At 28.9% G+C, this 16,573-nt stretch overlaps 1 protein-coding gene across 1 annotated transcript in view; it reads left to right on the top strand.

The window, feature by feature from the left end:
- Window positions 1-16,573, top strand: part of LOC132935206 (gamma-butyrobetaine dioxygenase-like) — a 43,090-nt gene that overhangs the window by 11,999 nt on the left and 14,518 nt on the right. Inside the window, exons 2-3 of the mRNA XM_061001682.1 lie at window positions 6,338-6,525; window positions 14,263-14,397. Of these exons, the coding sequence (XP_060857665.1) occupies window positions 6,338-6,525; window positions 14,263-14,397 (323 nt within the window). The remainder of the gene's footprint in view (window positions 1-6,337; window positions 6,526-14,262; window positions 14,398-16,573) is intronic.

Consider the following 16,573-nt stretch of genomic DNA (forward strand, 5'->3'; position numbering starts at 1 on the left):
GATGGACACTGTGGCATAAAATCTTCCATAAAACAACTCATTACTTCATTGGGACTTAAAAATAATAAACCAAAGGTATGCCTTAGCCACATACCAATATTACACATATTCTTGTACTCGGTAACTAGACCTAGAGATTGAATTTGTTGATACCATGCTTGGGTCAAGTGAAATCGACAACCAACTACATTCATCCCAGGCCAAACTTCATCAATTGCATTTAGTATAGCTTTTTCGAAATCACTAGTTATATTAGTTGGTAAAAAAAGACGACCCATGTTATCACACAATACAGATAATTTATTTAATATATGAATGTAAGTCTCTGTTTTTTTTGTCAGGCAGCAAACAAAATATAAGTGGTACATAGTGCTCATTTTTGTACCCATGAATTGTATACATTTGAGTAAAAAATCTAGCACTCTATTGGAAAGTGCCATCCATATATATAGTTGGGACATCACATAAAAAATTTAAATTTTTTGCACATGAAAAAATGAAAACATTTTTAAAATCATCGTTTAATAATAAAAACGGTTCACCTTGCATCGCCAAAATGTTCATTTCTCGTAATGAGTCGTGTACAGATTGTATAGAAGTTGGATTAGCTGGAAGATTTTTTCGTCGACTTTCGAACATATTTTTTCGTACACGATCTACGTCATTAACGGAAATAATAGTACATGAACTTTGTGCAATTTCCCATAAAATAATTTTTTTGGGTCTCATACTTACATCTTCTACCGTTTTACGCTTACAGGCTGAATTAATAATTTGTCTGTCAATTAGACGTCTATCAATAGTACTATGATCTGGTGTATGACTACCTTCAAATTTCACCAGTACGTAATTATAATTATTATTTTTTGTAAAAAGTTTAGCACCACACTGTTTCTCGTAGCACCTCCACCGAGTAATACCGTATTTTGACGTGTACGCACGTGTAAATTTAAAATGTTTATATACTAGCATAACATGACTGCGGTTACTAGTTATCACTTAAATTTTCTGAAATTTTTTTTTGACACCGTGGTATCAACTGACAGGTGCAGACTGACAGCGAACGGCTGATAGCGGATAGCGCTGAGATGAAATAATAATAATATCGTAATCATTACTATTTAATGGATTTAGTTCAGGGGTTCCCAAAAAATATATTAAATACTTTAATAATATTTTTTGGCAGAAATCGGAATATAATCTTTGGCGGAAAACGGCCATGATGGTGATAACGGGCGAGGGTCATTTTGGCGGAAAACGGAAACCCCCAAATATATACTAGGCAATAATTATTACCGATAAGGTAAAAATCTACTAGTGGGCGCATGTAGACTCCGCCACAAGTACCTTTTTTTACTGTAAGCTCCACCAGTAAAAAAAAACAGGTAAAATTGGGATTATGTAAACTCCGCCACTGAAAAAATCAGGTAAATTTGAGGTCATGTAAACTCCGCCAGTGAAGAAAATCAATTAATAGTATAAAATTAATATAATTATTATTATAAAATAAAAAAATAATAATAATAATAATTAGTAGTCGTCCGCATTAAAATATAATAGTTATAGAAGCCAAATATAAATGAAATTAAAAATTATCTAACGGATAAGAGTATAAAATTGATATTATAATATAATATTCATGATTTTCATAATATTGATTAATAATCGTCCACATTAAAATATAATAGTTATAAGTAAATAATACATTTTACACAAAATATATGAAAATGAAGCCAAAAATTAAAAGTTCTCTAACGACTAAGAACATACAATTGATATAATATAATATTCATAATAAAACTGGTAGAGTTTACATATACCCGTTTCAGGTAGGTGTACCCCGCTCCAATGATGCCCCTGAATGAGACTGATGATAGTTATTTTAATTAAATGATGGAAATGTATTAATCAGACAGTGTTTTTTTCAGGTAAGAAAGTAAAAAGTGCGCAATCGTGTTGCACCGATATACGTATTTACCCCCGGTAACTATAACCTAGGATATATTTACCGGGGAAGGTTAAAATTATTAAGGGTAATAGAATACTATGACACCGGCCAATTTTCGTACGGTTAGAATGGTAGGCAGCGGCCCAAAGCCCGTAATTGTAAATCATTGTCATTTTTAAGGAACATCCGCGGAAAAAAATATTATAAAACCGACACTTTAACAGCTGATTGACACCGCGATTATAATAGATATCTGTTAAGAGCTTAATTGCTTATTGTTTATTTTTTGCTGTTATAAGTATTTAGTTTTATTTATTATTATATATGTACATATAACTAGATATGATTATGGGTATAATTTACCAAGTATACAAAATTGGTATATTCTAATTAGATTAAAATATAATGGTAATAATAATAATATCCAACAATAAATGTTAAATGTTAAATTTCAAAAGTTTTGTCAAAAAAAAAAAAAATATTAAATTTGGGAATGATCTGGATGACGTTCAACATTAAGACTCATTTTTCAAATAAGAAATTATTTTTGAATTGAGGAATATAACGATAATTATACATATTACATATACATGAATAAAAACAGGGAAAATATTTCTGAGTATATTCATTTTATATTTTTATATGATATGTATAAATTATAATAATTATGTATGATTACTTATGCACTTTAATATTATTATCACCAATATTTTTCTTCTCATTTTGATATTAATGATTTTTAAACAAAAAATAGAGTATTACATTTTTATTTATGTTATGAATAAATGCATAAATTAAAAAAAAAACGTAGTATATAATATTATAAAGTTCATGGTAAAACTAAACAGTTACCTAATAATATATATATTTCATAATTGTCATTAAAAAAGTACTTCTTGTTTAACAAAACATTCTTGTTTGGAAAATCAGTTAAACTATTAGTTTTAGGTTTATGTAAAGGCTTATAAATTATAATATTTATATTAGGTATTACTTTTTTGTATCTTATAATTCAATTAAAAATGTAATTGGTTTGTTATAAGTATTGCGAGTGGATTTTTTAATATAAGTATTAATTTTTATTACAATTATACATATTGACCATTGAAGAATTTTCCCCACCCTAAGAAATGTTTAAATAATATTTAAGGAACTATTATAAAAATAAAAATACCAGCTAGTTTGAAAGACCATGATATGACTCATGGCATGTTATAACATCTTTTAAATACATTTTTTAAATATAATTAAACTCCGTTAAAATGTGATCTAATACAAATACCATCCATATATTATGTTCACGAAACAACAGGCTAGCTATAAATTTTTAATGTTGATAGAATTTACAATTTTCAGATTTTGTGCAAAGCCAGGAGTTTATTGGTTTAACTTTCGTTGACTTCTTTTCTTTTACTTTCGTCTGCTTTAGAATTTTGTTTTAGTTATAGTATGAGTGTATTTTTCAATCGAAAGTAAATTTATTTAGAGTATATTATAAGTATATATTTGTATAAGACGAGTAATGCTTTTTAGTTTTTTATTGGTTTAAATAATTTAGAAGGTATCGACTTTCTCGCAACAATAACTAGTTACTGAGATAGGAGATAATCACGTTTATGTGATGAAGTTAAAATAGTTTGAAATACCAAGAATTGAAGGATTCCGCTTTTTTACTGATAGCTTGAGTGAATTTATTTACCAGTTATGATACTGCAAGAATCCGTGAACCTAAAACCTCTTTTAACGGCATCGTATAAAATGTAAGTACTATATGAAAATAAATCTCTTTTATGAATTTAATCGATAGTTTTTATTTTTGACTAACCCACGATAAATGCAATTAATCGATTTACTTAATAAATACAAATTATAGTACGTAATTAGTAAATAAATGTAAAATATGTTTATTATTAGTTTGCTATTACAGTTAATTAGCACACCGATAAATTATAATTTAAAAATATACATAGATCACAACTTACATTAGCTCATCTGGGATATAATTAGCATTCACCCTTCTTCTAATTACTAACAAACATAATTTAGGGTTAAATTCAGTTACCTACCTATATTTCATGATTCACCGCGGTATTTGTGTTTGGTTTCTCTTAAATATCAGTGTATAAATCATAATTAAACATTAATTTGTATTTTGGTGTATACGGATGGTAAATGTCGGTTCCAAAAAACTACGATATTCGAATCGATTAAGTACTATTAAAAATACTAATGTTTGTACGTCGATTGGAGGAACAAGTATGGTAATATTAGCGAAAATACGATAATCTGGTATCGTTGGTGTTGCAGTTTAAATTATTCCAATGGTTTAATTATAATATTTAAATACAAGAGCGGCGTTAGTCTCAGTGAGTAAATTGCAAACCAGGCAATTTTGAAATACAGGTAAGAACAGCAGTTGGTATCTGATTTATATTTTCAATTACGTAAGAAACAAAAAATAATTTGATTATACTATTATCTTTGAACCGTAAAAGCCACGACTCAAGACCGTAATGTGCTAGCGTTACACGTCCACCGCAGTGCAAGGGTATAATGTTTAATATGTATATAAGTATTTATGTATAAGAAATCACTAATAAAAACACATCATGTAAAAAACGTTAGAAACAGTCGAGAATCGTTAAGGATACCGATAAAAAAAGTGAATGATTGGAATGACCAATAACATTACCTGACGATGGTGTTAATAGGTTCGTGATATAAATATAGCTTTATATTCGTATGAATATTTTTTAAATTTCATTGAGCAAGTATAGTAAATATTACATATACACACGCATTAACAAAGAGTTTCAAGTCCCTACGACTAATTATATGTTTTGAATTAGAACAAAATAGCTAACAACGCTATGTTTCGTTTAAATATCCGATTTCAACAATATTTGAACTTGAAATGTATGTAAAAAATGTGTTCATTTTATTTTTTAAATTAATTTTTTTGTAGATCAAATGTATGAGAAAACATGTATTACATTTTCAATCCTTAGCTATAAAAATTGAAAACGTTATAATTTATAGGTAGTTATATCAGTGGCGTAGGCTCTGGGGGGATCTATCCCCCTCATCCCCTCTTAATTACGCCCCTCAGTTATATTATAGTTACTATAACTTTATACGTACCTACAACTGATAAACAATTAATTAATGAAAAATAAATAACACCAAACTATTATTATGAAATAGAATATAAAAGAAAAAATCCACTTAGTTTTTTTTTTTAACTTAGATCTTTTAGTGTTTTTAAAATGAAACTGGTAAGAGTTTTCCAGAAACGACGTCTATTTATATATGTATACGTGTAACATATGTATGTTTTTCGCTACGCTTTTTGACATAATCAATAATTAAATAACGAAGGAAGTAGATTTTTATCTGAAAGGTTTACTCATTGCGAAGTCTCTTCCAATTAAAACGTCACAAGTACTGTGTATAATATATTCAGTTGCCTTTGCAGTATTCGACGGTATCTACTTTTAGCACTGCAGACACGAGGGAATAAAATGATTTATATAAAACGTAAAGTAACATACGCACAACCTAACTGGACTACAACTAAATAGATAATTGCATAACGTTAGACAGATAAGTTTGCTTTAAAGTAACTTTTTCAGTCCATAATACGAGTACTTAAACTATTTTTTTTCAAAATAATAATATTATGCTTTACAATACCATATTTTGTTAGTATCTATGTTTTTCGGCTATATACATGCACCTTGTGTTTTTATCCCCGTAATTTATCTCTTTAAGTGTGCGCTGCCGGTCTTTCCAATTTTTCAAAATTCTATTTTATATTTCAATTGTTACCTTAAATTATAAGACTCTCCCTGTAATCTACTGCTTGGTACCTATTTTTTTTTTTGGGGGGGGGGGGGGGGGGGGGGTGAGGAGGGGGTTGATACAGAGTATATATCTATAAAAATGACTTGACAAAAAAGACTCTTTATTTTTATCTAAAATATGAGAACTTTTTTCAGGTCGGATAAAAGCCCGAATTTTAATTTTACTTTTACGATAGAAAAATAACAAATATTATGTATATTATTCAAATTCATATTTTAGCTTTCATAATATTATAATTTTGAAAATAAGCTTTTGATCTGACCTGTAAAATGTTCTCTACTTTTAAATAAAAAGAAAATTAACGAATATTACTACTATTCTACGGGGCGTGAGAGTTTTTCCTGTAAAACATGTTTTTTTACTAGAAACGCACCGGCTTCGATGCCCTTAATATACTAAAGGGTTATTCATGTTGCACATGATTATTAAACATATTATAGTAAATACCAAATAAATATTAATTTAGTTTTCTTAATTTGATACGGTGTAAAATAGAAATATTATGTACATTGTTTCTCTTTTCAGATTGTAAGCAATGATAAGCTCTATGTGAAATGGGATGACAGCCACGAGAGTACTTACGACTTACAATGGCTACTAGAGAGAAATTTTAATGAGGGTCAAGAACGCCACGAAAATCAGCAAGTCAAATGGACTGCGGAATCGTTTTCAGCTATATTCCGGTCATTTAAATATGAGGACGTAATCAAAAGGTCGTATCTATCACTATCTAAATTATTTATTCACCTATCTAGAACTGTCCATATCATACCTTTTAAAAAACACTATGCAAAATCAATTTTAATTTATTAAATTCATTTAAACGTAGATTTAAAAATATCTTAATATTAAATTTATTGTAACAATTTAAAATGTAAATGGTATAGAAAATACAATATAGGAACGTAAAATAAATCACAGACATCAAGGTAAATTGGCCATTGAATATTTGAATGACAATTCTAATAAAAGGTATTTGAAAATTCAATTGGTACCTACTTGATAAATTCAATACAATAATAATTGTATTAAATTGTAATATCGATATAATTTTAAAATTTATCGCCAATTTAATATTACTAATTATTACGAAAAATAATAATGAACCCCTAAATCATAATAATAAAATGGTGATTGTTTTTTTTAATAAATACATTTTATGCGTACAATAAAATGTATACATTTCGAATAGATTGTGTGTTATAATAGGTATGTTGCAGGTTATTTTTAATGCCAATAGTAACTGTTAAGCTAATGTGATCATTATCGTAATATAACCAAATAGTTTTAATTATATTTACATAACAAAAATATATTATGGAAAGTAAGAAATTGTTTAGTTTAGCTACGCGTATTTCTTTAATTAATTATTAATTTCTAAAAATATTCACTGCAGTATTATGTATAAATATATTTATATTTTCTAATTGCCGAAAAACACAAACAAAATAATTCAACTATATCAAAATCATAATTTACGTATTGATAAAGAAATACTCAAAAAATGTACACAGATAATTAAAAACTACTAACATCCTACTTACAGGCATCGGAGTTATGGGTTGATAAAATCAAAAAATACACCATTAATATTATACAAAATAATAATATAATAAAAACTAATATCTAAAAAACCCCATATTTTGTACACTGTTCTATTATTAAGGCTTCTTACAAGATATATCAGTAAATAGCAAGTCACTCAGCTATTATGTTCGATAATAAATAACAATTGAATGTGTATATATTTAATTTGTCTATATTTTTATTATGCCTATAGTCTCTAGCATGGTTTTATTTTTATAAGAAGGTTATTGCTTTACAAAATACATGCAACTGAAAAAAAGTTTAAAATAATTTGGATTTTCTCAAAAAATTGCAATGTTATGTTCTATTATTTTATTCTTTCAATATATTATATTAAAAATTATAGCCCTAGTTATATATTAAAAAGTAACGACTAAATTGAATGGGAGAATTTATTTTATTTGGTGCCTCGACAAAATAATTTTTGTTTTAATATGACGATACTACAATTATTTTTATAAATGTTACTAATTAATAAACGATTCATGAAAATTCAAACGAGGCATAATAACTGAACGTAGGTACAATTATAAAGTTCAATTAATTATATTTCCCAATAGACATTAGTATAAAAATATAAAATAGAACCTGAATTAGCAGAAACCTAATTTATAATATAATGCCAACTTGTCTTCTTCTAACTTCATTAATATATTTTATTTATAATTACGTAATCTATAATTAATATAAATACAATCGATAGCACAAATATACATTTTAATATTTTACCGATATTCCGTTATTAAAATTGCCTACATAAAATAAAACAATTCAATTTATAAACATAACATAACATACAAACCGTTAATTTTAAGATTTAAGATTCTGGCGTGAAGTTTTAGATTATAGAGGTCTAAATGTGCATAATATTTTTTTTGTGTTGATAACTTTTTTGGTAGACCAAGTGCTTGAATTTAAAACTTACATGGAGACATTTAGTCTAACTATTGATTAGCAATTGGTAAAAAATGGTACTTTATACAGGGCAATAAAAATCTTAAAACCCTTTAAATTCAATGTTCCGTATAAGCACTTATATTTTGAAAAACAATTATATAAATCCTTGAAACGGTGCACACATTTAACGTGTGACTCCGCCTCGTAAAATAATTTACTATGAAATCCAAGATAGATCTATTAATTTATTTCTATGTTTGCAATAAAATATATAAAAAAAATAAACTGTGGTGTCGGTTACGGCGAGCGAGACCTGAGCAGGCCACTAGCATGGGCGATCATCCCGGGAGCCTGTCCTTATATTCATATTATAGGAAATGATTTGTTAAATATATTGTGTTAGTACAATATGTGGAATGACATCACTTTCTTTTCACCAGAGCTGTCCTGACTTGTATGTGGGTTCCCAATGTGATCTCGTTCACCACTAAAGTCGAGTTTTCGATCTACTGTCGTTGTTGATCACCTTGCTGGTTAACTAAATTAGCCACCCTCAGTGGTCAGCACAGTGACGTGACTACAGAGCACACTTACAGGCTGAAGCTCGTGTCAGCAGTTGAACTGAAAGTCCGCGTAATATACAAGTGGCTGAGTATGCAACCACTGGTACACAATCGCTGTAAGTCAGCCGTCAATCGCTATGGTATACGCCAGCGATCTAACATGGCGCTTGTGTGGTGGATCAGTGGCTGGTTAGGCAACCGACAACCAAAGGTAGGATACCTATCTGTGGTACAGTCGTCGTCAGCAGTAAGGTGCTCAATCTGCAGTTGCTTCATCAGCCTTGTCGTCAGCGGCGCATATATATTCATCTATGAAGCTTAGCTTGTCTATCATCGGTGGTACTGATCTCCATCGTCGTATCTGGATGTTTGGCTAGTCCCTTTGTTTAGACTGGTTAGTCTCAAGAGCTTTTTCTGGTTTGAAGGAGTAAGTTGACGTTATTGGTCTGATTTTCATTTTCATTTCTTCTATGATGGGAGATAAATTTTTCCATTTTCACAAGTTTTAGGTAATATCACTGCTTGTAGTAGAAGTTATTTAATGGATATTTATTAGATATTGGAATTGTTAAGTGGATTTAACATTTTTCTAATTTAATTTTTTTGTTCTTAGTTTTCCTATACCACCACAGTTCCAAGGGACTGTATATTTGAGTGTCTAGAATATTATGATTTGTTGAAAAAATTCATTGAAGCTTTTGAAATGTGGTTACGGATAGTCTACTTTTGTTGATCTCCTTAAAATTATGTTATTAACAAACCATTGTATACCAGTAATTTTCTGTATAGAACCGCCTCTATTCAGCTCCAATCACGTCGTAATAAGTTTGAGCTCCATACTAGGTCACCGTAGGTGAGATTAAAAGATATTATGTATAATTTATGAATATTTAATTATTTTTGTAGAGATTGGTTACTCGGTTACTCCTTGTTAAATACTGGGTAGGTTAGGTGAGGTTAATTAAGTAATTAAAGAAAAACGTATATATAATAAACTATAATTAAGTTTATTTTCATTAGGTTTGATAATTAAATAATATACAGTTATTGCACTATAAAATGTGCAGCTATTATGCAGTGGTTGTTAATTTTTATCTATCATGAAAAACTCTTGTTTTTCCTAAATGTATTATTAAAACTGTTATAATAGTTGTAATTTTTAATTAGCAGAGAAAAATAGAGCATTAAAGCACTTGTAAATGATTTTGTTCTATATGTAAAATTTATAATAGAATTTTAAATCGAGTTAAGGAAATGTTTCATTATTACTCACTCACGCATGAATATAGGTAATACAGTAAAGAATAACTTTTTTTGTCATTGAACCAATATTTATTTTTACTTTCAATTTTAATTTGATTATTATTTGATTGAACTTTTAGTTTTTTGAAAATACATTATAACTGAATTATTGCTACAGGTACCATGTAGATACATAATTATATTTTATTTAGTGTAGGTAGTATTGTAGTTATATAACATATTATGTTTACTGATTTTTAGCTTCAAATGTCATGATTGTAACAGAGAAAACCCCTACTACATTAAAAAGGCTCTTTTCAGAGCCACTATACATACACAATTGGATCAATTTCAATAGTTCATCAAATAGAAACAGGATGAACTACAATAGGACACGTATATATTTCACGCGATTTTCATCATCATAGTATGGAAACATACCGATATAAAATGGCACATATAAATCGGCCGACCCTCTAAGTTAATGCATAGTTAACATGACATACATAAAACGAATGGTCAATCAACAATGGGATAGTACAGAGGTCGGCAACCTTTTGAGACAAAAGAGCCAAAAGTTACAATTTACAAAATTTCCCAGTTTTTAAAGAGCCACTAAAATTGTTCGTTTCAATATTGTAGTATTAAATACTGTCAAAACTATTGATACAGTACTATATATATTTTATTTCGATTTAAAATAAACAACTTTAAACTTTAAATAATATTTATAAATATAAAAACATATAAACATTTTAGCACAAATTATATTCAATACTTTTTATATAATAAAATATTGTTTTTAATAAAAAATAATTCATTTTTACGTATAGAGCTGGAGAGCCGCAACTTTGGATCGAAAGAACCACGTGTGGCTTACGAGCTGCAGGCTGCCGACCCCTGGGGTAGTACGATCGAAAGATTATATACACAGGTACAATTTAATTTGTACAATCTAACCTATCGAAACGGTCGTTTCTTGTCTTTATCCAAACCGTAGTGAGACCCACCCGGGAAGACTTTCATGGTTTGGTAAAATACGTCATCGCAAACTTGTTTTCAGCAAAACACACGCACCTCTGCTCCGCGCCATGAAGTTATCTTTCCTCCCTCAACTATAACCTAGCCAAACCCATCAGTGCAGACTTGTACGACACTAGTCTATCGGCTTTAGTGACCAACTACAAGTGGCCCGCATTCCTTTATCAGCAACAAAACCAAAAAAGGCAACCAACAACACGGTGGAAGAAGACTAATTTTCTCATCCAACCATTAGAGGAGTAAGAAGAAGTCTCAACGCCATCAATCCCACGAATCTTCCTTAACTACCCACCAGTCATCGTCTACCCAAAATACGGCTACCAATGAAGATACAAAACTCCCTCCTTCTTTGACAAGTTCCAGTTCTTCGTTCATAACGTCCAGCAGCTCAAGTGGTACAATCAACACCAGAACCTACTCAAATTCACCACCACCTCCACCAATGGGAACCACATTTACCAATAAATGTCTAAGGAGTATCTTTGAGAAAAATCTATGGCAACCTACTCTCAACTATTACTGAAAATGCTATACTAGCCAAATCTTTTCGCCCAGAGTCCATGAAAATGAGATTTTTTCAATATTGATTTATTCCGCTTAGTTCAGTAATATTTAGACAAATACTGTTTTACATACTTTCAACTCACTCGAGAATAGAACATTAAAATTAGTAGTCAAGTGTCTCAATGGAGATATTCCCGACGTTGAGGTATCGTTAGAATTTAAAGCTTAGGCTTTACAAAAAAAACTAAAACACATGATGTTGCTTGGTATTCCAGACAACAAAGGTAACTTCAACCTCCATTCATTGCTCTACACAGATATCAAAGTCAAAGTTATAAATCATTCAGCCCTGCATAACTTCCAACTGTTTGGCCATTCAACCATGGCACGTAAAATGTGTTGGGCTTCACAAGACTAAAGGTTGAAAGAAAACTCTAGAGGAAGACCCAAAGTGCATCAATTGTAATGACACCCACATGACCAACTTCAGAAACATTTACAAAAAATGTATTCACTATCAAAAAAAAATGTACACAGCCTCGTTAGAAAAATACCTCAATTCACATCAAACTCGAGAATGAAGAAACCAAACTCTCCCCTATATACAGAAGTCCTTCATAGCCACTTTTTTAAACAAACTTAAATACATTATTGGACACCCACTTAAAAACCATCCAAGCAGGTTATTTCAACGTCAAACACCCTATTTGGAACGGTCTCCTTAGATTAACTAGTCGAAAAAACAATTAAAGAACATAACAAACTCCTATACAACAAAACAATATAATTTTTGCCTGGTCAAGTATTGCGCGTGCTTTATTATTTTTAGTTCCATGCAAAGTTTCCAAATAAAAGTTTTTCCTATTGTCTGAATTGAAGAATGTTACTTTCACTCAGGACAATTTTGGTGGCGCAAAGTAAATTGAATCAAATAACTATGACTTACATTGAATCTGGTTGTTAATTTCCACCTATTTTATGGAATGAGACGCCATCACCAATGAAAGTCTTAAAAATAAAAAAAAGAGTTAGATAATATGCAAACTATCTGTTATTATAATATTTTTTTTAAGTCAATATAAGTATATAACATTCTTGTAAAGTATTTGAGTACATTTGTTTGATTACTTTCTGAATGGATATAAATATTTGTATAATATACATAATATTATGCAATTAAAAATCTAAAATAAATCTAAAATAATTGAAATATATTATAAAATTTGGCAAAGTCACTCAGTGGTTCAATAAGATTGCCAAATCTCAATATTGTATTATAATTTTCCAAAACAATGTATACAACTAGTGACTTATATTTAAAACAATTTTTTATTCAAATTTTTTTTTATTCCAGGTGCTTTTTTGTAAAAAGAAAATATATACCTACATTTTAATCATTATTGTCATCGCTACAATAATAAATTATTTAAAATTATTAATTTTTCAACCATAAAGATGTAACTTTCATATTTTTCTTTTAATTTCCCTTAAACAACTTAAGAGAGAATCAGACGATAATAATAGGTGATTTAGTAATAGGCGATTTAATAATAGGATGTAACCTAACTATTTCATTTACTAATTCGATTGCGTTTTATTACAATTCGATTACTCCTTATTCAATAATGTACTAATATGGGTAGCTAATCTAAACATTTACAGACTATACAGTATACACCTTATAGTTATTTAAAATATATATATTGGCGTGAAGATCAGTGAAATAACTGATTAAAAACGTACATTATTAAATATTTAAACATTTAACTAAAGCTATAACAAGTATTAATTTATTATCCTTACAATAATATTATCGTACAGATAAAATATTTCTACAATAATGATGATAAATACTCTATATAATCTCTATACAAATATATATTTTAAAAAAACTAGTATTAATTGTATTTCTAAAGTATTTAATAGCGCATAAAAACTTAAGTATTACCAAAATTACAAACATATTATGGGTAAAAAAATTCCTTTTTACTTATTCATATCTTAATGTGAAGAGTAAAATAGTGACTTTTTTGATTAAGTTATGCATTTTTGAATACCTAAAGAGGTATAATAAGTACTTTTATACAATTGTTTCAAATTTTTTCAAAATTTCAAAAACCACTCATGGTCAACTATTATTGATTTTGACGTACGTCGCTTCTAACTGCGCTAATTTGCAGAGTCAAAATCATGTTCTTCGTTATTTCGGCACTGCTCGCAATCGTACTCCACTGATAGAAATAAATTATCAGTATTGTATAAAACAAAAAAACAAAGAATTTTTATTTAAATTGAGGCTGTGACACACCATGGGTGTGTAATATACTGTGTATGGTGTACCGTTTCATGATATAATTTGAATTTTCCAACAATAAAATAACATTCTACCAATATTCACTATTTACCTAACATCTCATTGTAATTATGTAAATTTATGTAAATTTGCAAATGCGTACGAAATAATCCACGTAAGAGTATATTTGTACAGTCATATACATCGTTTACTTACGCACAACTACAGTATTATTGAACAAAATATGTTTCTCTCCTTCAAATTATAATATGTTATTACCTATGTTGATCCATAATGCAATTTGTATTTTTATTTGTTAACAGTGACGAAACTTTGCTACAGTGGTTGGAAACTTTGACAGTTTATGGCATCTCTATGATAAAAAGTTGCGGGTTGGAACAAGACCGGGTAAAACAACTTGCCGGGCGTGTTGCTTTTTTGAAGAAGACACAATACGGGTAATGTACCTACATACAAATTAAAATCATAAATCAATACCAAACCTTTGGAAAGCGCTTCGTCGTTGTTTTAAGACGTGTCAGGGATTACCGATTTATAAGCACAATAAGTATGGGCTACCACCTCGTTTCTAACAGTCTGTTGAATTTATTTTTTTCTTGTATAATAAATCAAACCCACAAGTATCTTATAGTTTATAAATTTTAAATTGTTGCTATATTTATTACGGTACGGCTCCTAATCGTCACCACGGCATATACGTTTACAATTAAATTATTAAATTATTTTTTTTAGCATCATTTTCTACTGCTTGTAAATTATGATGTCTTCGTGTTTGATGTTCCTATACATCATAATATTATAATCGTAGGAACTTACTTCTTAAGCTATACAATGAAATTATGAGAAATAACGTTGACAGCGAAGTAATAAACCCGATGTTGTTGGTAGCACTTTTTCTGGATTTTAATCACTTATATTTTGTTTTGTATTATAGTTGAATATTTTATTGAAGAAATTTGTCAAAACGCAATTTTGACTAGTTGAAATATTTGTTGTATGGACATTGATCATAAACGTTTTAAGTTTGAATTTAAAAAAAAAAGTAGTATTAATAATTACGAATAATATTAGTAGGTATAATTTTATAATAATATTTTTAAACAAAATATTACTGGCTGGGTATTATTTACCTATTTATTCTTTTTTATCACAGCTTCGATGTAAGAGCCATTAATTAGTTACAAAGTTACAATGTAATAATATTAATAATAATACATAGTGTGGCAAGGGCGGATAGTGAGCTATTTCAGTCGCGGGCCGCATATTTTCAACCAAGACTGAAATTGCCTTCCCGCACGAACCACACATACTATTTTTTGTCACGCCTCTGCTTTCATCGATCACAGCAAAGGTGATGCAGGAATCTATGCAACAACCAGACTATTCTGCAAAAATAATATTTCATTAAAGAACCGATTTGGTTTTATTTATTTGAAGTGCCATGCATGGAAATAGTACCTACCAAATCTATATATAATTTATAGGTAAGTCATAAGCTATGACTTATGAAATGATATTATCATATGCTTAATACATATTAATACTATCTATATATCACTAAAAGTTATTTAAAAGTTTGTTATAATATTCTAATAATAAATTAAATATTTAAATATGATAAATTTTCTTTATTGCGAATTTTGTTCAGGTTCACAATTTTTTCATTTTAATGGAGCGCTTAAGCATAAGTGGTTTACAGAGATTTTGGCGTTGTATTATTTACACACAATTACATCTTTATTAATATAAGTAAACCGGATGTCATATTATATTTTTGATTCTGAGTTAAGCGAGAAAATTAGTGGTTATATAATTAGCCATTTATAATATAATGTCGTTAAAATGGTTTGAAATTCGCGAGTTTGAGTTATTTTATTTGCCAGTAAAAATACAATTTTCAGTGGATTTAAAATTGTCGATAAATATGTAAGGAAATATTATCGAAGAATGACGGAAAAACGGTACGAACACGATTTTTTCCTTACTCTGATATTTAACAGCTGATACCTACTACCCTCTCTACAACCTCTGCTCTGCAGGCACATCTTGTATTTTTCGACGACTTTTGAATTTTTAGTTCTCTGGGTATGTTTAAAAGTTCAAGTACGAAACCACCAACCACCTTGATTAATTCTTGGATGGACTACTAAAACTGACTGAAATAAAGTGTTTTTTTTTTTTGCATTATAATATGACTTACATTTAAATTTTTATTCCATATTGTCATAAACTCATACCTACTTATGGTCTGATGCTCTTTGGTACAATTTGCGCTGTGGAGTCATACATTTTTATCAAAATCGGTGACCTAAGTGAAGTTTCAAAATAAAAAGTTTAGTCCAAGAATATAAATGATCTATAAGTCAGAAAATAATATTTTACATGAAACTGGATGGAACTCCGAATAAACTTAATATAATGGTGACTAATTAAAAATTTGAATACATTATTTTAAATTAAAATTGTGAACTTTGTAAGTATACAAAAATAATGTTTACAATACATAATAATATATAAGTTAATACCTACTCAAATAGAACTTAATTAGTTTACTATATATTTTTTCCTAGCAAAAATTGTTATCAAAGTGAATAAAAAACCAATTTATTATAA

The sequence above is a fragment of the Metopolophium dirhodum genome, chromosome 1 (genome assembly GCF_019925205.1).
Source record: "Metopolophium dirhodum isolate CAU chromosome 1, ASM1992520v1, whole genome shotgun sequence".
In the NCBI taxonomy this organism is placed as follows: Eukaryota; Metazoa; Arthropoda; class Insecta; order Hemiptera; family Aphididae; genus Metopolophium; species Metopolophium dirhodum.